The 22,109-nt window shown below is 36.6% G+C and overlaps 1 protein-coding gene across 4 annotated transcripts in view; it reads left to right on the top strand.

Annotated features, from left to right (window-relative positions):
• Positions 1-1,016: 1,016 nt before the first annotated feature.
• Positions 1,017-22,109, top strand: part of pod1 (coronin pod1) — a 21,652-nt gene continuing 559 nt past the window's right edge. The window contains exons 1-26 of one of the 4 annotated variants that reach the window (XM_070139031.1): positions 1,017-1,185; positions 1,487-1,638; positions 1,841-2,027; positions 2,596-2,723; positions 3,048-3,214; positions 3,332-3,459; positions 3,635-3,765; positions 3,884-4,030; positions 4,137-4,289; positions 6,044-6,160; positions 6,839-6,952; positions 7,621-7,785; positions 7,904-8,039; positions 8,901-9,014; positions 9,308-9,478; positions 9,754-9,860; positions 10,055-10,183; positions 10,629-10,819; positions 10,965-11,103; positions 12,639-12,728; positions 12,928-13,044; positions 13,318-13,453; positions 13,699-13,832; positions 15,652-15,693; positions 16,949-17,035; positions 18,491-22,109. The exon at positions 18,491-22,109 is cut by the window's right edge and continues 559 nt beyond it. In XM_070139031.1, the coding sequence (XP_069995132.1) occupies positions 1,026-1,185; positions 1,487-1,638; positions 1,841-2,027; positions 2,596-2,723; positions 3,048-3,214; positions 3,332-3,459; positions 3,635-3,765; positions 3,884-4,030; positions 4,137-4,289; positions 6,044-6,160; positions 6,839-6,952; positions 7,621-7,785; positions 7,904-8,039; positions 8,901-9,014; positions 9,308-9,478; positions 9,754-9,860; positions 10,055-10,183; positions 10,629-10,819; positions 10,965-11,103; positions 12,639-12,728; positions 12,928-13,044; positions 13,318-13,453; positions 13,699-13,832; positions 15,652-15,693; positions 16,949-17,035; positions 18,491-18,499 (3,351 nt within the window). In that variant the 5' untranslated portion in view covers positions 1,017-1,025 and the 3' untranslated portion in view covers positions 18,500-22,109. Of the gene's footprint in view, positions 1,186-1,486; positions 1,639-1,840; positions 2,028-2,595; positions 2,724-3,047; positions 3,215-3,331; positions 3,460-3,634; positions 3,766-3,883; positions 4,031-4,136; positions 4,290-6,043; positions 6,212-6,838; positions 6,953-7,620; positions 7,786-7,903; positions 8,040-8,900; positions 9,015-9,307; positions 9,479-9,753; positions 9,861-10,054; positions 10,184-10,628; positions 10,820-10,964; positions 11,104-12,638; positions 12,729-12,927; positions 13,045-13,317; positions 13,454-13,698; positions 13,833-15,651; positions 15,694-16,948; positions 17,036-18,490 lie in introns of all 4 variants that reach the window. The other 3 variants (XM_070139030.1, XM_070139032.1, XM_070139033.1) reach the window with 3 other exon arrangements.

The following is a 22,109-nucleotide window of genomic DNA, read 5'->3' as shown; positions in this document are numbered from 1 at the left end:
CATCATTATTACTCTTTTCTTATCATCATTATCATTATCATCATCATCATCAATATCACCATCATCATCAATATCACCATCATCATCAATATCATCATCATCATCATCATCATCATCATCATCATCATCATCATCATCATCATCATCATCATCATCATCATCAATATCATCATCATCATCAATATCATCATCATCAATATCATCATCATCATCATCAATATCATCATCATCAATATCATCATCATCATCAATATCATCATCATCAATATCATCATCATCAATATCATCATCATCATCAATATCATCATCATCATTAATATCATCATCATCAATATCATCATCATCATCAATATCATCATCATCATCAATATCATCATCATCATCAATATCATCATCATCATCAATATCATCATCATCATCAATATCATCATTATCATCAATATCATCATCATCAATATCATCATCATTATCATCATCATCATCATCATCATCATCATCATCATCATAATCATCGATATTGATGTTTTTGTTATTAATATTTTATTATTATTATTATTGTTGTTGTTATTGTTATTATTGTTCTAAATTTTGTTGTTGTAATTGATATTGATATTAAAGTAATAATAAGAATACAAGATAGAATAATGTTAATGATAATAGTAACAAAAATAGTAATCATAAACATAATGATGATCATGATTATCCTTGCAATTATTAATATGGTTTTGATAATTATTATCATGATGATCATGATTGTCATTTTCATAGTCATTATTGTTATAAATATCATTATCATTATTATTGCTATTATTGTTATTGTTACGTCTTGTACTTATTTTCAAAATTTTCCTCATCATATCCTATTTCTTTTCCTTCCACGACTTCCTCTTTATTTTTCATACACTTTTTCGTCCCTTTTATCACTTCATCTGTCATTATTTTACTTTTCCCTTAGTTTCTTCTTTTTATGAAGCATTTTGATCAATTTACCAACATTTCCATTCCCATTATTGCAGGCTGGCATCATGGCTTGGCGTTTTAAAGTGAGTAAGTACAAGAATGCGGCTCCAATTCTGCCGAAGAAGGAAGATTGGGTTAATGACATCAAGGTTGGGGCACCACAGTCATGCGGAAATCATGTCAAAGCATCGGCAGCATTTATTGCTTTCAATGTTGAAAACAGAGGTAAGAATGTGTCCCAGATGCTTCCAAGCAATAGTTTGTTCCAAGGATTCGAGCATATACCTGCATTTCTTGATGTTAAATCTGAATGGGATTGGTTGATATGAATCATATTTAGAAGCTGCAAATGTTAGGATAGGATTCAAATTATGATTTTGGCTACAGTCATCTATTTTGGGATTTTTACAAATTTGCTGATATGTGATATCATTGTTGTTTTTTCATATTTGGAGTATGACATACATGGAATTTGAAAGAAAAATGTGTATCATGTAAAAATCTTTACATTTTCTAAAATTTGCAGGTGGAGGAAGCCTTGGGGTTGTTCCACTAGATTACAAAGGCAGAATTGACTCAACAACTCCCCTAGTCCACGGGCACTCTGATCTCATCACAGACTTTGATTTCTCGCCCTTCGATGATGGGATGTTGGCAACGTGTTCAACGGATGCAAATGTAAATAAAGCTCTCTCATTATGTTTTTATTATGTTATTACAGACTAGATGTACCAAAGGTGAAACAGGTTTAGATTAAGCTTTATTTATCTTATTATCTCCTTGTAACCTACTGGAGGTACACAATTCAAGTCATGGCATGCGTGCATGCATGTGCGTGTGTGTGCATGTATTTTATGAAAACTGCATCTTCATCTTACAGGTTAAAATTTGGCACATCCCAGAAGGTGGACTCACAGAGAGTCTGGCCAATGCAGAATACGCCTTACCGCAGTTTGACAAGCGTGTGGAAAATGTCCTGTTTCACCCAACCACTGAGTTCATCCTCACAGTGGCTTACTTTGACACTGTGAAGCTCTGGGATATCAAGCACGAGAAAGAGTTGTTCTGTAAGTTATACAAGTTGTTGTCAGAGATCTTTTGAAGCTTAAAACCAGTTCAAATTTCTCAGTTTGATTGATCACCAGGCAGGGCATTTTACTTTATTGATCCTGCTCGGAGTTTAGAATATTGTAAAGATTTCTCTACTCTTTAGAGTCTGGTGGTTGAGATGATCGAGAACTAAACTGGATGATAAGTGTGCTAAATAAAATGCTTTTGTTTTCAATTGTTTTCCAAAATTCAAACCTTAATTTGGAAACAGGTTGATGCTGTTTGTCTCTTTTAGAATCTCTTAAAAATTTAGCTCTTATAAATCTGTGAAAATGTCTTGATATGTGCCTTTTTTCTAATAGAAAAAGCTTGCAATATATTTTTTCCTAAGAAAATTAGTATAATAACAACAAATAACCCAGTAGTACCATCATTGCTTCTGTGTGTTTCTTAAAAGAAAAAAATGGAAAGATTATAGACCTTTGCACCCAGTCGGCTCTTTACTCATCCTATGTAATGACTAACACCCAACCTCTTCTGACTCCTGCCTGCTTCCCTCCTGGACCCTAATCCTCTGCCTATCAGGCTTCAGTGGCCATGAGGATCAGGTACAGAGCACAAGCTGGAATGGTATTGGGTCTATGTTTGTCACTTCCTCCAAGGACCGCACCGTTAGGATCATAGACCCTAGGGCTGACAAGGTGGCATACGAGGTGAGTTCAGTACTCTTTGATTCTTTCTTTCAGCAATGCTTCTGCCTGCAGGAGGCTGCTCTAGGAAAGCTGGTAAATTCTGAAATTCTGAATTAAATTTAAAGTCTACTTGAAATATGGGGTAATGACTAATTTTAAAAGGTGTGATTCATATCATTAACTAAGGAAATCAAATATTTTTATATCAATTAAAAAATTTATTGGTTGCCTTTGACAACTGAATGGGAATTTCATTGGCATGCATATTGCCCATGAAGTTTGATTTACTTTCAAAACTAATAATGCTCAGAGAAAAAAAAATAAAATAAAATTCTATCTTCTTAGGCTGAGAGTCACAAGAGCCCCAAAGACTCCCGCGTTGTCTGGCTTGGAAACTCTGACCGCATCCTCTCTACGGGCTATGATGGATCACGTGTCAGAGAAGTCAGATTAAGGGACTTGAGAAATTTCTCAAAGCCCTATAAGGTCCAAGCATTTGACTCTTCAACTGGGTAAGTCTAGTTAAATGAGACATCGTTGGTTGAATTACTCTGTATTCATACTTTTCCCACACATCACATACATTTTCCATTTTTCTTATACTAAATACCCTTTTTTTCTTTTTACAGAATATTTATGCCTTTGTATGATGCAGATACAAACATGCTCTTCCTAGCTGGGAAGGCAGATGTGAGCATTATGTATTGGGAGGTTGCAGACAAGGAACCCTTCCTCACAGAAGGTCTCAAGCATAATGGTAAGTCAGGCTCTTAATGCTGGGTTAAATGAAACTTTTATAGTAATCTTGTGTAAAAGCAGACTATGCTTATATATCTCCTATATAGTTTGATAACTGTATGAACTGTTGAATACACATATTATTATGGTAAATCACCAACAAGAAATAAATTTGATTTTGATATTCTCATTAGGCTCAGTGCAGACCAAAGGAGCATGTCTAGTGCCAAAGCGAGGACTAGATGTCATGACAGGAGAAGTGAATCGTCTGCTCCAGCTCACCTCAAATGCCATTATTCCTATAACCTATCAGGTGCCAAGAAAGGTAAGGAGTTTCAGATCACGAGCTGTGTGTTGAGAGTATTTCATTTCTACACCCTTTTTTCTTGGTGTTCGAGTGGGTTATATTTTCTAAATATGATTTTCAAATCTACTGCCTACAGACGTATCGAGAGTTCCACGCCGACATCTTTCCTGAAACCCCAGGTTATGTACCGTCTACCTCCATCACACAGTGGCTTGAGGGTGCCAGTGTTCAAAGAAAGACCATTTCCTTGGACCCAGGCAAGAGACCCTCACCAAAGTACCAGGTGAGAGAGATTTTTAGGAGAACCTTTCTCCTTGTCTCTGAGCCTTTTGTTGAAGTAAATTCATTTGTAAAGAGATTGTGGAAATTATATATGCTGGTACTTTTAGATCCACCGTGGACCACTTAGTAAGCGCGAGGACCCCAAACCAGAGCCAGATACCCCTGTGCCTGCCCCCCGCTCACGAATCTCTAATGGCACTGAGAATAAGCCTGTGAGTGAAATACGTCCTACACTGTCCAAACCAACAGTGGCAGTCAAAGTAAGTGGCACTGAATTCCACTCTTAATATGCTTTTGTTATGGAGTTGGTGTTTGTGGGTGTATCCTACTTCTGTTGAGGGATATCAGTACTGGGTGTATTGGTATTTGCTTCTATATATAAGTCACATAAAGAGAGTTTTTTTTTTTGTTTTTTTTTTCCCACCTGCCTGTGTAGTATGGGAAATAAACACTTCTGTTTGTGTTCCACAAGATCAGTTGATTTTTTTCAGGAAGTTGAATATTATTTATGGCTAAAAAATGTCATTCCTTTACTGATATCTTCCTCAAGTTTTTTTTTTTCATTCTAAAAATACTTTTTAGAAATCTTGAGACAGAAGTTCAAGTGTTATATTAATATAAGAATTAGCCATTTAGCTTTGAGATTACACTTTTAGTTCCAATTTTGCATAATTACAGATAACTATATTTTATGAGTTCTATACAGTTTTTTTATGGATTGAATATCAATTAATTATAACAATGTTATACAATCCTGTGAATAACATTGTTATTTGAATTGGATATATGCATTCACCACTTTGCTTCTACATTTTTCACACAGTGTGAGCACATTTTCTCATTTCAGTGGCTTTATTTCTTCTAGTATGCAATGAACTTTCTTTGCCAGAGCCATGTAAGAGATAAAAAAAAAGAAATGAGCAGTACTATGTTTAATATTCAGCTTTAACCTTGGCTTGATTCTATTATTGCTGTGAATTCTCTAAAAGATATTTTGGGTTCTTCATAGGTGAAGCTAACTACAAATATCAATCTTTTAATCTGTAGGAGAAAAACTGTTCAATATGAAATTGTATTCTTAAGCATTGCTGGAATTAGGAGATTATGGGGCAGCTGCATTTCGTTTTTTCTGAAAGTCAGTTTAGTAGTATGGATGTCTGTAGTGAGAATTTGTGGAAAGAGAAGTGGAAACTCCTGTCTTGTTTGTCAAGCAGTTGTTGCTTTTTACAGAGTTTCTGCAAGAAATCCTTGCAGTCTATCATGGGCTAAGCTGAGAATCTTCTTATCATGTGTATTTATATATTAACCACATCCCGCTTAGTGGTATGTACATACATGCCATTGCAGTTGTGGACATTAGTCGCGAATGGCATTAAACACGACCCTTCCCGCTCTTTCAGCTCATTGTACTGAGCTTGTTTTTCTCAGATAGCGGCATCATTTCTGTGGTAAAACTTTTAGGCAATAGCACCTAAAGTGAAGGTAAAGCTTCAAAAAATTTATGTTTTTAATCATTGTATCAAAATACAAGCTTTTAGGTGCCTAATGTTGCCCACAATCTACGGAACGAGCCATGTGCAAACGGGAAACTGTCGTTGTGTGCCAATTTTTTACCCATTGTTATTGGATTAAATTACTCTATAGGAAGTATGGGGTGGGCCTTTGGTATCTGATAGCAGATGTACAGTATTTAGCTGTCCACACTGTCTTGAACTGTGTATGATAAGGACTTCACTTGCATAACTCTGACAGTGGACACTACATATTTCAATACTTTATGTCTATTAGATGTAGTTTATGTATGAATGTAAGGTTTCTGTTGTAGAATAATTTACTTTGCTTTTTCAGAGAATTTATGGTTCTGTTTCTACTCTTTCCTACCCTAGCCCTCCTCCCCACCTACATTCATCCCATCCTCTGATACCCTTGAACTCCATGGTTGTAGCAGGGCAGCAATTGTCATCCCTAGGAGAGCATGTCTTTCTGGTTTCAATGTCCCCTTCAAATGTTACAGCCGAGCTTCATGCCCGCTAAGCCAAGTCCAACACCCAAGCCTGCCGTGCGTTCGAGCTTCCCTCTGCAGGAAAATAAAAACCTTACTAACGAAGATGACCCTTCAGCTGACATGCCCGTAAAGAACAATTTGGCTCTACTTCGTAAAAACTTTGAGACGAATGAAGAGGCAAGTGCAGCTCTTGCATGCCTTTGTCGTCCACTGAACCCTTATGGTCCTAGTCCTGGCAGTAGTATTAGAAACTAAAGTTGAGATAATCTTGGTTTTTGGAAAAATATATTCCTTTGCTGAATGCATTTATACATAAATAATGTATGAACACTGTCACATTAACACATTCATGCTCTGTGCGCACCAGTGCTTGTACAGACACATACACACCAACACACACACACACACACACCAACCTGCACACACATATACATACCAACCCACACACACATATACATACCAACCCGCACACACTTATTCACACCAACCCGCACACACACATACACACCAACCCGCACACACACATACACACCAACCCGCACACACATACACGTACATGTACATGTACATGTACACACGTGCACGTACATGCACATGCACATGCACACGCGCACACACACACACACACACACACACACACACACACACACACACACACACACACACACACACACACACACACACACACACACACACACACACACACACACACACACACACACACACACACACACACACACACACAGTTCTCAGCAATCCCTTCCTTCAGCATAACAAAAGCTTTGATCCCGTTCATATGCACAGGAGACAGATGGAAATATAAGTGGAAAGTGTATAGAGACAGAGGAAGAGATAAAACCACGCACAGTTAGCATCTCTGAGCTTCGGAAAAATTATGAGACAAAGGAGGAGCCGCAGGTAGGCAGTTGGAGGAAGCTTACCTATTTTTTTTTTTTTACAAAGCAGATGTACTGTTGTTATGATTTATTTTTCTTTAGGGAGTTATTTAATAGCTCTAGTGTTATATTTGACCTTTTTATTTTTAACTTGCTATTTGTATGTTGATTTTTTTTGTTTTAGATCAGACATAGGCATGCTACATTATTGGTCAGACTGTGTAAGATAACATTTTTTGTTCTTTGTAGATGTCATTCCAGTGCTTGTTTCCTTTTTTCATTTTTCACTTTTTTTCCCCTTTCTCATCTCTAAAGGAAAAGAAAGATTGGCAATTGAGTATTTTCTCCATTTTTATCTTTTTTTCTTCCTTTCTTTTGACAATGAAGATTTTTTTCTTTTTTTTCTTTTTTCCTTCTATCATATGTTTACTTTTGTTGTTTTTTGTTTTTGCATTTCCTTTGCACAAGCTTTGTAGCTTTGCTTATTTTGGGGAGCAGGTGGTTTACATGCATCTTTTATGCCTTTTTTTCCCTTCAAATGATGTCCATTTGTGTGTTGTTGTTGTTGTTTTTCTGTATATATTTTTATCTCCTTTTTTCTGCTGTTGAATATAAACGTGTGTCTCTTGAGAAAAATCTGAAGAATAAAACAAAATTATGACAATTCTAAAATGCATTCCACTCTTGCAGGAGATTCAGGAGGAGCCGGAAGAGGAGAATCCCTCCAAGTTGGCCTCCATCCGTAAGGCCTTTGAAACTCGCTCCATATCTGTGGATGAGAAGATAGTCGAAAGGAGACGAGAGGAAGTGCGACAGGAGCAGACCATTCAAGAGGAAGAGAAGGAAAATGTTGGGGTGTGTAGACTTGAGAGCTGATATAGATTTTTTCAAAATTTGATATAATTGCTTTATGTAAATGTTTGTTAGGCACAGTTTTCTTCTATTGATTAATCTTAAATCTGTTTTCGGGTAGGAACCTGTTACGCTACGTGAGGGTAGCCGTGTCAGTGCAGCAGAGCGTAGACGAACCTTTGAACAAAGAATGACAAGTGTGGAGGAGAAGCCTGCATCGCCAACCCCAAGGAGACCAACAGTTACACGATCTTTCAGTGAGTTTTACTTAAAATGGGAGCATATTTGGATTGTTAAATTTCCTTTGCATAATCTCAGTTGGACAGTTTAATTCTTCCAATGAATATGTTTGAATGATTCACTGAAGTTGATTCTTTCCCTTCAAAATAAACCCCTATAGTCCTATTCACTATAATTTGTGGCTTGCTCCATAGTGTGCAGCCTGTCGTATTCACCACTTTCATGCAAGAACTGTTGAAAATTGGTAGCAACTGCTATTTCATCATCAATGAAATTTGCTTTATGTAGTTACACTTAATATATCCTGTAGTATCTGGCAGATTTCCCCCAGCCACACCTTTATTCCCCTTTGATGTCCTCTCCTCCTTTAGCCAATCATATGGTCATATTACATCTCTTTGGTCTTCTAAGGGAATATTGTGAGGCTTAAGTATTGATTATGGTACTCTCATATCTCATGGAATATCATATAAATACACTAAAATACATATTTTGTTATTTTTTCTGATAGAAATATGATTTTCTTGGCTTTACATACTTTTATTTAAATGTTTTAAATATATACTATCTGGTGATTAAAAATGTGTGGAACCTAAAGTTGCTTTATTAAAACTTGAAAAATTAGGCCTCTTTTAGGTTTGGGGGAGGGGCAGACAAGGTGAAGAATTTGCAAATCTTTGGGGTTACCTTTTTATTTTCCATACTAAATGTTTTGTAATTTATGTTTTATTAGTCACTTTTTAAAACTGCAGCAGAAAAATATAACTTGAATATTGCAGGGAACTAGCACAGAAATATTGTCACTTCTTTAATTTGGGGGGATTTATTTTTCTATTAATCCAAGAACATTAGTTCAAGCCAGTGATATCCTTTTTCAGGACGTGTGTGCAAGTTTCGGCACTTGAAAGGTACGCCAGGCCATAAGAGCACCTGCATAGAAAACCTCAGAGATCTGAACCGAACAACCCCTGGAGAGTGTGATGGCATGGCTGGTAAGAATATAGTTGGTGATTGTTTCATAACAGACAGAAAGAAGCCTTCCCTTTCTGATGGTTATGCTTCTGCTTTTTTAACTTATGTGATAGTACAAGTCATTGTTATTATTTTTAAAGATTTCTTGTATAGATTAGACAGCTGATATTTGAGATTTCATAGATGTACCAGACATGCTTTTATTTTCAATTTTTATGTAGAAATTTCATTTTTGTTATAAAGAAGTATTTATGATTGTATATAAAGACAGTGACAGTTTAGACCACAACTGACACTTTTGGCATTCATACAGCAAACAGTGAGTTTGTGGTGTTACCCCTAAGTGGTCCAGGGGGGAAGTTGTCTGTCATGAAACACAAGAAGGGTGGACGACAGCCTGATGGTGTCATTCCATCACTCATGAACACTGCCAATGTCATGGACTTTGCCTTTGATCCATTTAATGATCATACCCTGGCCGTTGGTGAGTATTTCTTTCTGATTCTGTATTTTATTTTTTATTTTTTTAGGAGATAATTTTTGTTTGAGACCAGTTGTGTCACTGTAATGAGTTCTAACTAATACATTTATTTGGTTTGATGCTGTGGTTTTTCTAATATTGATAATTAAATATGTCACATCAACAGCACTGCAGATCAGTTGGCTGTCACTTAGATTATGAAGAGAGAGATTTCAAATATAAAGATGTGCATTGATATGTATAGTAATCCCACATTTGCCTATCTTCTAATGCAACAGCATGTGATGACGGCAAAATTAATCTGTGGCACATTCCGGAGGGTGGGTTGACCCAGCCTACTAATGAACCCACTGAGACCTTCATGGATGTTGGATCAGCTGATAAGGTACTGCTATTGTTCATTGGATACTTGATTATTATAAGTTGTTGTAATGGTTCTATAGTATTTTCCAATGTGAAGAGTAATTGTTTGTAGGAAAATGGTTAAATTGAACTTTTAGAGTATTGCACATCATAGCGATAGGCATTTTCCTTTTTTTATAATAATAGAATCTTTTTATAACTTGATATTGTTTACAGATCACCATCCTCAAGTGGCACCCCTTAGCAGCAGGTGTTTTAGCAGTTGCCACAGGTGACCTCACTGTCAAGATCTGGGACCTACACAGTAGAACTGTGTCACTTGCTCTTTCACCTCATCCTGACCAGGTATGTTCATTTGTCATTAAATGTTAGTCTTATAACAAGTTGATATTTCCTTATAAATGGATCTCAGATGTATCTAAGCTCATTATGAGGTCTGATATGTAGTACATATATTCACTGATAATCTAGATCATTATAGTAATTATTATCTTGAATGGGAGTAGCTTTAACCAGTTGATATTGATGACATTAGTAATGTTAATGCTAGTAATAGATATAATTATAAGAGGGATGGGATTAACATGTGAAATTTACTCCTTGTTGACTAGGTGATGCTGAAGCCATCTGTGTAAGCAAAATTGGTAAAACAAAACTACAATGGCCAGTGTGTACATCTTGTGCCAAGGGTATTAATGTAGATATGTTGATTTTCATCTTGGGAATGGTGGTACTTTTCACAGATGATTTTAGAAATATTTCAAACCTTAAAATGCAACATTTTTGACAGATATTTTCCATGGCCTGGAGTCCATGTGGTAGATATCTGGCCACAATGTGCCGTGATAGCCATATCCGTGTGTATGACCCACGCAAGTCCACTGACCCCATTCGTGAGGGTAATGGGCCAGTGGGAGTGCGGGGAGCAAGAGTCCTCTGGGCCCTTGATGGCAAATTCATTGTCACTATTGGATTTAGCAAGTAAGTTTGTTTTATTATTATTATTATTTTTTTTTTCTGAAACGAAGTATCATTTATGTGTTTGATATGATATTTGCAATATTAGAAAAGATATATGTTAATCATATATTGACAAAATTTATAATTCTAACGCTTATTTATACAGGCTGTCAGAAAGGCAAATCAGTGTTTACAAGGCAGCCGAGTTGTCCAAGCCAGCCAACACTGTCACAACTGACATCAGCCCTGCAATGCTGATTCCTTTCTATGATTCTGATTCATCAACGCTCTTTGCTACAGGAAAAGTACGATGGCATCTGAACACTTTTGGTTGCATATTTTGTTTCTTTTTTGTAATGAATTTATCTTGTGTTTGTATGTTGACTTGTTAAGGAATATTGTTAGGGTGAAGTATTGATTATGGTACTCTCATATTACAGCCAGCAAAACCCCCTATATTTTCCTCTCCCATATTCTCCTACACACACTCCCATATTACCTCAACAGGGATTTTGTAATGCCTTCTTTCTTTTCTTCCTTTTCATCTACATACTATTTCCCTACTTCCTTTTGCTTGTTCTCTTCTTTCCATCTTTTCTACTCGCATGCTTATCCTCTTTTCACTTTCTTTCTCCACCTCTCCTCCTCTCCTCTTGTTTTGCTCATCTCTCTCCTCCTCTAGTTTTTCTCTTTCTCCTCCTCCTTTTGTGGTCCTCCATTTTTTTTTACTTATTTTGTTCCCCCCTTCTTATTTTTATTTTCTCAATCTCTTTCTCTCCTCCTCTCCTCTTCCTTATCTCTTGCTCTCTTCCCTCTTTCCTCTTATCATCCCTCCTCTTCCCTTCTCCTTCCTTCTTCCTCCCTTCTCCTCCTTTATATCTCCTCTCCTCCCCCTTTCTTATTTCCTCTCCTCCTTCACCTCCTTCCCCTGCTCCTGCTGCTCCTCCTCCTCCTCCTCCTCCTCCTCCTCCTCCTCCTCCTCCTCCTCCTCCTCCTCCTCCTCCTCCTCCTCCTCCTCCTCCTCCTCCTCCTCCTCCTCCTTCTCCTCCTCCCTCCTTCTCCCTCCTTCTCCCCTCTTCTCCTCCCCTGTCCACCCTCCTCCTCCTCCTCCTCCTCCTCCTCCTCCTCCCCCTCTCCCTCTCTCTCTCCCTCACTTTCTCCCTCTCCTTCTCCCTCTCCCTCTCCCTCTCCCTCTCCCTCTCCCTCCCCACCTCAACCTCATCTCCTCTACTTCATCTTCTCTGCCTCCTCCTCCTCCTCCTCCTCCTCCTCCTCCTCCTCCTCCTCCTCCTCCTCCTCCTCCTCCTCCTCCTTCTCTTCCCTCTCTTTCCCCTCCTACTCCTCCTCCACTTCCCTCTCTTCCCCCTCCTCCTCCTCCCTCCTTCTCCCTCCTTCTCCCCTCTTCTCCTCCCCTGTCCACCCTCCCTTCTCCTCCCCTGTCCACCCTCCTCCTCCTCCCCCTCTCCCTCTCCCTCTCCCTCTCCCTCTCCCTCTCCCTCTCCCTCTCCCTCTCCCTCTCCCTCTCCCTCTCCCTCTCCCTCTCCCTCTCCCTCTCCCTCCCCACCTCAACCTCATCTCCTCTACTTCATCTTCTCTGCCTCCTCTTCCTCCTCCTCCTCCCTCCTCCTCCTCCTCCTCCTCCTCCTCCTCCTCCTCCTCCTCCTCCTCCTCCTCCTCCTCCTCCTCCCCCATTCTCCTCATCCTTTTCCTCCTCCTCCTCCTTCATTCTTATCTGATGCAGCATTTCAGATTGGTAAAATTGCTGTTTATACCTGACATAACATTGATCTGGTGCTAGATTTTGAGGCAGTATCTTAACTTTTTTTTTTCTCCTTCCAAGGGTGATAGCACCATCTTTGCCTATGAGATTGGGAGCGATTACCCACACCTGTTTCCATTGTCCAACCACAAGTGTGGAAGTGTCCATCAGGTATTTTGATATGCAGTTTTCTTAAATTTTAGCAATTGTATCCTGTAGGAAAACAGGCCTGAATAAGTGATATTAAAGAGGCATTCAAATTATACTACACATTTTTTGATGTGGATAATTTCACAGCATGTTACCTTGATGAATCATAGAATAATTCTGAGTTAATGATTTAATGGTGATAATTGGTTTAATTCCACAGGGATTGGTCTTGTTGCCAAAGCAGATGTGCGATGTTCGGCAAGTTGAATTCTGCAAGGCATTGAGATTAACCTCTTCCATTCTCGAGCCCCTCTCCTTCACTGTCCCCAGAGTAAAGGTAGGTTCTGGTTCTACTCTGATGTGTTGATTGTTTTTTTAATACCTTGATACTTTGGTGTTATTATTTTTATGACTGAAAATTGATAGTGGAAAATATATATAACTATATTATATATATATATATATATATATATATATATATATATATATATATATATATATATATATATATATATATATATATATTTATATGTATATAAATATTTATACATACATACATAAATATATATATTTATAATTGATTCGCTATTCATTACACAACTTCTTCCAGACGGAGCTGTTCCAGGATGACCTCTTCCCACCAACTTTTGTCAGCTGGGAGCCAGTGATGACAGCTGCAGAGTGGCTTGGAGGGACGAACCGCCCGCCACGGACACAATCCCTGCAGCCAGAAGATATGATTAGCTGTAAGTGTTTGGTATTTGAGATAGATTTATTTTTATTATTAAAGTCTTTTGTTTGTATTTTCTGTTGTGTTTTCTGTTGCAATTTGTCTTTCTATCTTGATTCAGTTTTGATTTAGCTTTGAACTTGTTTTCAGCAAGCTGTTGTGAAGAATGGGATATTTGTCAGTATTGTCATTAAAAAAATTACAGCTTTACGACTTGTTATGGACTCCATTCCCATAAGACCAACATTTTTTTTCTTTTAGTGTCTGAGAGTCGTGAGCAGCAGTCCCCCGTGGCACCTCCAACTTACGGTGGACCCCAGACTCACATCCGGCATGAGACCCCACCTTTCCTCAAGGGCATGGTACCTAATGAAGTTCGACAGACGCAACACAAGGTTTGATACAAAACAGAGGGGCTCACCCACTTTTCCCCTGTTTCAGTTTGTTTATGGTTTTTTATTATGTTTATTTGTTACTTTTTTATAATTGTATATGTTTTAAAGTAATCTGAATTTGTTGGAATTTTTTGGAAGGGAGGAAGGAGCTTCATAGCAAGATGATGTTGAAGATTTCCTTTTTTTTTCAGTTACTTACTTTTGATGTATTTTATTTTGACTGACAATTTTCTCTGCAATGTAGTTTTTAATTTTGATTTTGCCTAAAATATAGCCAAAAATTAACAACACTGCCTTCAAGCAGTGAAGAAGCTATTGTGAAAATTCAGTAATTTGTTCAGCTTAACTAAAGAAATAAAGAAGTTTATTATGTTGCAGAAGCCACCAACACTAGAATGTCAGTGGCTTTTTTTTTTCTTTCTTTCTTTCACAGTTTTTCTTATTTGCATGATCATTAATAAGAATAAGGAATAATATAATGCATGTTGAACTGACTGAACACATAATGTTGCTTGTGAAGTAGGGCGTATTTCAACTGTTTGATAATTTTCTTTCTCTTCTTTTTTGGCTAGATGTTCTTTTGACTTCTAGACTCCTATTTTCCTTTGTATTTGCAGTACTTTATTTCATTTGGAATATACTTCACCTCTTGTTGTTAAGGTAAAAGATGTAATATACTGAGAATTTTCCTGATCATTACCATGCAATAGTTATACTCAGAGGGAAATCTTTAATGTATAGGGCTCTTTGTAAATCTTGTTTGTGAAATTTACATATTATATTTTCCATTATTACATGAAAAAAGATGTTCTGAATGAAGTACAGAAGAGCCACTGGAGAAGAAGAGAAAGGAAATATATTCAAGTATATATATAAATGTATGCCCCTCACAGTGAGCAGCATTCTTTGGAAATGTTTTGCATACATGTCTAAAATAGATAGCCTTAAAGTGTTAGTTTTAGGGCAGCATGATCAACAGGTGAATCTTGGTCTAAGATTGTCTAAGATCCCTTGGGTCAGAACACGTGCTTGCAGAATTCTTTTCCACTGCACCTCAGCACCCATGTTTCAGAAAATGCTGCATTGTGTAAATCTATAAGTTTCATCTGTTTATCAAGCAGGCAAGCAGGGTTTTCTTCTACTGAATTAAGTACTAAAGTTTGTGTGACTTGGTCACCCTCATTTAGACTGAGCACTGTAATGAAAGTCAAGCTATAGTTTATCCATTTGTTGCTCGTTCGTTAAATTGTGTTGCTTTTGATATTGAACACAAGTTGATTTCTTGATTAGAAAATTATATTTTATGTTAGATTTTATTTGCATATATATTTCAACATAGATTTAAAGAGTTAACAGTTATTGTGAGATTACACAGAAGCTAGATTTATTTATAGATAGCCCAACTAGAAAGCACATTATTCACAATTATTTTACACTTTATTCTCTTTCAAGTAGAATTTCATGCATATGCACATATGGTGAAATGACGTCTTCATGTTTGTACTGTGTGATGTACAAAAATTTGCTTCCTTTTTTTTTTCTTCTTTTTCACACATTTACAACCATGTGTTTGATTCAAGAATTAAGACCTATCACTGATTCTGAAAGTCAAACCCCATTGATTCAGGGTTCAGACCTATCACCAGTTTCAAAGAAAAAGAAAGAGAAAAGAAACAAAAATATAAAAGAATTGAAAAAGCACAAATGGTAATTGAATGACGTGCTTGACCATGAACTGCTCCAGTTTAGTTCTGAGTTGGGCTTCAAAATTTTTGTTGTTGCATGTACCTATCCCGAGCTTGCTGTTATACTCCCACAGAACCTTAATGTGCCTGAGGAAGTCCAGGAGACACAGACACGGGTATGTTTAGCTTTGGTTTCAATTATGTTCTTTTCATCCATTACAATTATTCATTCTGTGTGTATGTTTGTTTATACATTTTTATTTGTTTTCCATGCTATTTTTTCTTCTTTTTTCATTTGTTGTAAAAGTTCTCCTATAGTGGTTAGATTTCTTTCTTTGTCATTTCCTTTTCTTCTTCAGTTCATGGTGATGTTAAGTTTCATTATTCACATAAAATGACATCCATGGATTTCCTTTACACAAATTAAGCCACAATTTTATTCTCTGTTTAAGGAACAGTAAGTCTGATGTTGCAAATTTGTGTTGATCTTCAGCATGTCAAATCTATGTCCATAAAGTTAATGAAGGCACATAACATAGATCCTTAATTGATTTGCTTTGAATGTGGTGGATGTTATGTTTGATAGGTTTCCAAAACCTCTGTTAAAGATGTTTGTTTTTGTTATGTATTGCTTTTTTCTGTTGGCTCTATTAATTGTGAAAGACATGATTGATTTGTTGAAAACTGAACATGTTATTCATATATGTAGAAGGATGAAGGATTTTGAATAAATTTTTATATTTTGATAAAATTACATCTATTAGTCAACATTTTTCGTATTGAATTTTGTACTATTACTACTATCTATATCACTCATTTTTCATATGACAATTCATAGATTAAAACAAGTGTTTCTTATATAGTGATAAGCAATTGTATTAAAACATAACTACTAAAAGTACATCTGTGCAAAGACTGCATTTTCCCTTGTTTTGAATGAAAATATTTTGTTTTACCAGGTAACTGATAATTAGTGTGAATTTGTGGTAATTGAAGTATATCTAGAACCCTAGGGGAAAAAAGATTGTGCTCTTATCTCTTGAACAGAGTATAAAAAGAAATATACATATTCCTTTATACACACAGTTAGCAGTCCTTGTTAGGCATTTTTTCCTCTCCCCTCCTGATGTGATTAGCAGATTTGGGTTCCTGTAATTTCCATAAGGGGAATGAATAGAATAAATCATCAGAAAGTTTTGTGATTTAGGGGTTAAAACTGCATAGAAACAGATAGATATTCATATTTTTGTAATGATGTACAGTAATATATGCATTAGTTTTTCATCAAGTGAGGGTTTTAAGTATTCCCAATTATATATTGAAGTACATTTTATTTTGATGTAATTTTGTAGGATATTTCATTCTGGGGATGTTTAGATTTTCTTCTTTGTTATTTGAAGTATGGTGTTCATCGGAGCTATTTGCTTGCAGCTGGAAGAGTCGATGAGCCAACAGATGAATCAGGTGACGAAGACGCTGGAGCAGGACAGGATGGAAGGCGTTGATTCCACTGAATGGGTCAGTGACTGTTGTTTTGGGAGAACCAGTGGCATTTTTATGTTTGTTTGTTTTTTCTAGCTCATAATAAGCATGCACACATGCACATGCATACACACACATGCACATGCATACACACACATGCACATGCATGCACACACATGCACATGCATACACACACATGCACATGCATACACACTAGTGCACATGCATATACACTAGTGCATATGCATATACACTAGTGCATATGCATACACACTAGTGCACATGCTTACACACTAGTGCACATGCATACACACACATGCACATGCATACACACACATGCACATGCATACACACACATGCACATGCATACACACACATGCACACACATGCACACACATGCACATGCATTCACACACATGCACATGCATACACACTAGTGCACATGCATATACACTAGTGCACATGCATATACACTAGTGCATATGCATACACACTAGTGCACATGCTTACACACTAGTGCACATGCATACACACTTGTGCACATGCATACACACTTGTGCACATGCATACACACTCATGCACATGCATACACACACAAGCACATGCATGCGTGTGTGGGGGGGGGCACACACACACACACACACACACACACACACACACACACACACACACACACACACACACACACACACACACACACACACACACACTCACTCACTCACTCACTCACTCACTCACTCACTCACTCACTCACTCACTCACTCACTCACTCACTCACTCACTCACTCACTCACTCACTCACTCTCATATACACACACACTCACTCTCATATGCACACACCTGCACATGCACACACCCACACATGGACATGCACATACTTTTTGATACTCATTTGGTCCAATAATAGTTTTTAGAATAAGAAAACAGAATGAGAGTTTGTGTGTTAGTATGCATGCATATATTTATATTGGTGAGTATATACAGTATATATGTGTGTGTATGTGTGTGTGTGTATGTATGTATGTATGTGTGAGTGTGTATGTGTGTGTATGTATGTATGTGTGTGTGTGTGTTTGCACGTGCACTCATGTGTACCCATACATATATATTGTGTCTATACACATATATAGTGTGTGTGCTTAGTATCTTGGTACTTTTTATTTTCTTCAGCAAGATCCTCATATATTTAAAAATGTTTTGCAGATGAAGCTTCTCTGAGATACTGTAGTTACTAAGTGTCACAGAAATGGGACATGGTTTATTTAATTTCATAACCATCTTTCAAGAGAAGTCCATGGAGTTGAATTTGGAGAGTGTCTGATTGTAAGATGTCATCATATTTTTTTTTCCTGCTAGTTTAGATCTGTGAGTCCGAGGCAAGACCTGCACAGCTCTTGGTTTGCAAGAAAGAATGACATATTGCTTTTTTTTTTTTTTGTCTTTCTTCCTTTTTCAATGATGTCGTTAAAGTGAAACTCCTTATGTCTTCAGGAGGACTAGAGCTCGCCACAAGCATTGTCTCGGAGCCCCGCCACTCTAGTCGGCTCAGTAGGCCAAGTGAATGGACCAGCTTTCAACATATCGTGGCCTCGGAACGCTACTATGCTATTCATTTGATTGTCATTTATTACCTATTTTTTCCATGCTTGGCAGTACTAAAGAGCAGATATTCAAAAGGACAGTTGTAGGGTGTACAATTTAGTTTTAAGAAAAAGCTGTTGTGTTTTCCAAGCATGTGGAAATCTTATTTTGGTAATACATAAGAAAAAGAAATACAATAAAGTTAGCTAAGATTATGTAAATGAAAATATGTATTGGCTTTAAAGAACAATCTTTAAAGAATTGGGGCAAAGAATTGTGTACTATTGATTGTGGAGGCTGTTCTTTTGAATCTTGTTCGGTCATGTCAGTCACTGTAAAAATTGTTGTCAAGAACATGACAACCTTTTCTGCCATGAACTAGTGAAAGTGACCAACTGCTCCAGTCATGCTGACCACACTTTCGAAGGCTGGAGCGGTGTCATTCCCAGTTCTCAACAATTTTGTCTTGTTGGACACTTTGTCTTTCACCAACTGCAAGCATTGATATACTGCCTGTCTGAATCTTTTTTGAACCCGAACACCTTTTGATGTATTTAACTTTTAGACCAGAAGCATGTCAGTTGTTTTTACTTTTGTATTTATTTACTAATCAGTGTGCAGACTGTAGAACATGAATATATGCATATTCAGGTAAAACTGACCAAATGCCAGTTAGCTAAAAAGAAGAGCCCAGTTCTATGCTTAGAATGTTGGATAGTACAAACAACAGTTTAGAATAAATGTTTGATATCAACATTTACTTTGGGCATTAGGTAAATCTTTACAGATATATAACATGAAATGGTGCTTTTATGTTGTTTTTATTTTTTTATTTAATAGTGGGGAAATTTATAGAACCGGATTTGCATAAACAGATATGCAGACACCCTTAGCTTTAACACATGCTTAGGTGACTGAAGTTTGTACTTCGGTTTTGGAATATGCGTTTAGTTTACTTTTATTACAAATTTTCATGGATGTGCCATCATTGGTGCTTGGATCTTTACTTTTTCATTAGTATTATGATTTATATTTAAGGATCTATGTTACTTTATGGCTTTTAAGGTGGGCTATAAAAATCTTAGTAGAGCTTTTTAATTTGAATGTGATCTGGTATTAATTTGAAGATCTTAATATCCTAGGGGTGTATTTGGAGCATTTCAGTAAATAGGTATTGGTTTAGATATGATTTTTTTGACAGGAACCATAATTTATCATTTATTTTTATTATTGATGTTCTTGAATACACCCTTAGGTTTTAAAATGTTATACCTTAGTTATACTTTTAGATTTGCAAATCTAAGTATTTATTTATTACTGTTAATTATCTATTTATTTTCAAGACAACTTTTTTTATGAAGTTGGTATTATGGAAACTGCATTGACTGAGAATGGCACTAGTAAATTAAAAGTGTAATGCTTTGCTGATATGATGTGCAGCGATGCATGTTGATAAAATTTACTGATTGAGCATAAACTAAAGTGTCGCAAAAAGTTTCCCAGTAGTTGCAAAGGTAAGTTTTGATCAAAGTGCATCAAAGCAGAAAGTACATAGCAAATAAAACAATTGGGATGGGAAAGCAAAAAGGCCCTACTTGTAGCATGTAGGGTTATATTACATTCTGGATATATTTTTTAACTATATCATAGAGGGAATTATTGGTACTTTCAGGATGGAAAAGTGTAGGATTAGATTACTTGATAAGAGACCAGGAAAAGGTATTATTTTACTATTTTTGGACTTAACATATAGGAATGACTTACTGGTTTGGTATGCAAGATCTTTTGGAACACAATCAGCCGCAGTCTTAAAGCGTGCCAAAGGTATGGCTAAGTCTTAAGTGTTTGTAGTGTGGCTATTGGAAATCAGGAAGGAGAGAGAGAAAAATAGGTAAAAGCTAGTCAATTTTTTTTTCTTTTTTTTTCTTTCTTTCTTTCAAAACAATGTTTCATCAGCTGTAATTGCTGTTGTATTTTAAATTCGTTATTTATATTTTGTATTTATTTATTGCATTTTTGTTTTCAGCCTTTCGTAATTGTTTCCTGATCTTTATTCCTAGCTTTGAAACTGCTAGTCATGGTTTTCAGCCAAAAGAATTCTAGCTGTGAGATGAAATTTGACCAGTGATAGAATTTTATATTCAAATATCCTAACCAGTGTGGTTGTGAAATTGCACCCAGTGTGTCTGTTTGGGTTGAAATGATTGTAGCTTAACAGACATTAATGGATCTAGTTGTAGGTAGTTGTAGTTACCACACCTAATGGTTGAACTTGTAAGAGGACCCAGTGTACACCTTGTTTTCCATTAGTGTGAATACAGGTGTATTCTGAGATATTATTAAGACCTTTAACTTTGTGGTTGTTGTCAAAGACAGTTTTATTCTATATCATTTTCCTTGTCTTTGTTTTGATAATAGCTGTTTATATGCTTTCAGATATTATGATGTCCATGATTTATAGTTTTTTTTTTTTCTTGATTCACATCTTTTTGTGAAAAGATTGAATGAAGACAGTAGATGCATACTTTGATTTTCCTGTATTCTCCAGGTTTCATTTGAGTCAACTTGTACAATTTACAGGTTGTGACGTCTGCATTCACTACCCAGGAAAAAAATAGAAAAGGAAAGAAAGTCAGAGGTGGTCCATATGAGTTCAGCTTTTATGTAGTGATGTAGATGTACATTCATAGATGATTTGTAATATAACTGTAGCTTCAACATTTTCCAGTTCAAACAATTGTCAGCTCCACTCGGATCCACTGTGCATTGATGTAAGCTGTTAATTGAATTACCCAGTATCCCACCCATTCTTGAATCCATGTTGAGGGGGAACATGCTCACTGTTGGAAAGGGTTGTCTTTTGAGGGTGGGGAGGGGGGTGTCATTCTCCCTGAGAGCTTCAGAGTGTAGGCAAAGTGGGTTGGCCAGTAGGAGAGGTGGCAAGGGCAGGTACACAGCTCTTAGGGTTTTCCAAAAGATTTACTTGTTATTGTATACAACCAAATGGAATGTATTTTTGAAATCCTTCATTTTTGTCTTCTGATGAGTAAGTTCATGAATGTAAACAGATGATTTTTTCAATCTGTGTAGGCTATGTAAGTAATATTTAAAAAAAGTCAATAAATTAGTGTTGTACTTTAAATTCTGATATTTTTAAAGCTTGAAATTCAGTAACTAGGAGTATATATCCACCCCCCCTTTTTTAAAATGGAAGTATTGCAGATATGGAATTAAAAGAACAGTCATTATTGCACTAGTTATAATTGAGTCTCATTGAACAAAATCATATTAATAAGATGTCATTTTTATTGGATATTACATATAAGAAGGTTTACCCAGCTTTTAGATCTTAATGTCAACAACCTGATCTCCCTATGATAATATATACAAGAAGAAAGTTTTTTTTTGTGTACAAATTATTATTAGAATATTTGTTTCCTACTTTTGTAGGAAGTACATACCTCCAAAGTTATCTCTCTCTCAGTCAGCCAGATTGCCACAGTGTCTTTGCTTCATTTTAAGGTCTAGA

Source organism: Penaeus vannamei, chromosome 25, assembly GCF_042767895.1.
Source record: "Penaeus vannamei isolate JL-2024 chromosome 25, ASM4276789v1, whole genome shotgun sequence".
NCBI lineage: Eukaryota > Metazoa > Arthropoda > Malacostraca > Decapoda > Penaeidae > Penaeus > Penaeus vannamei.
The sequence above is the reverse complement of the archived record's forward strand: the minus strand, read 5'-3'. Positions and strand labels throughout refer to the sequence as shown.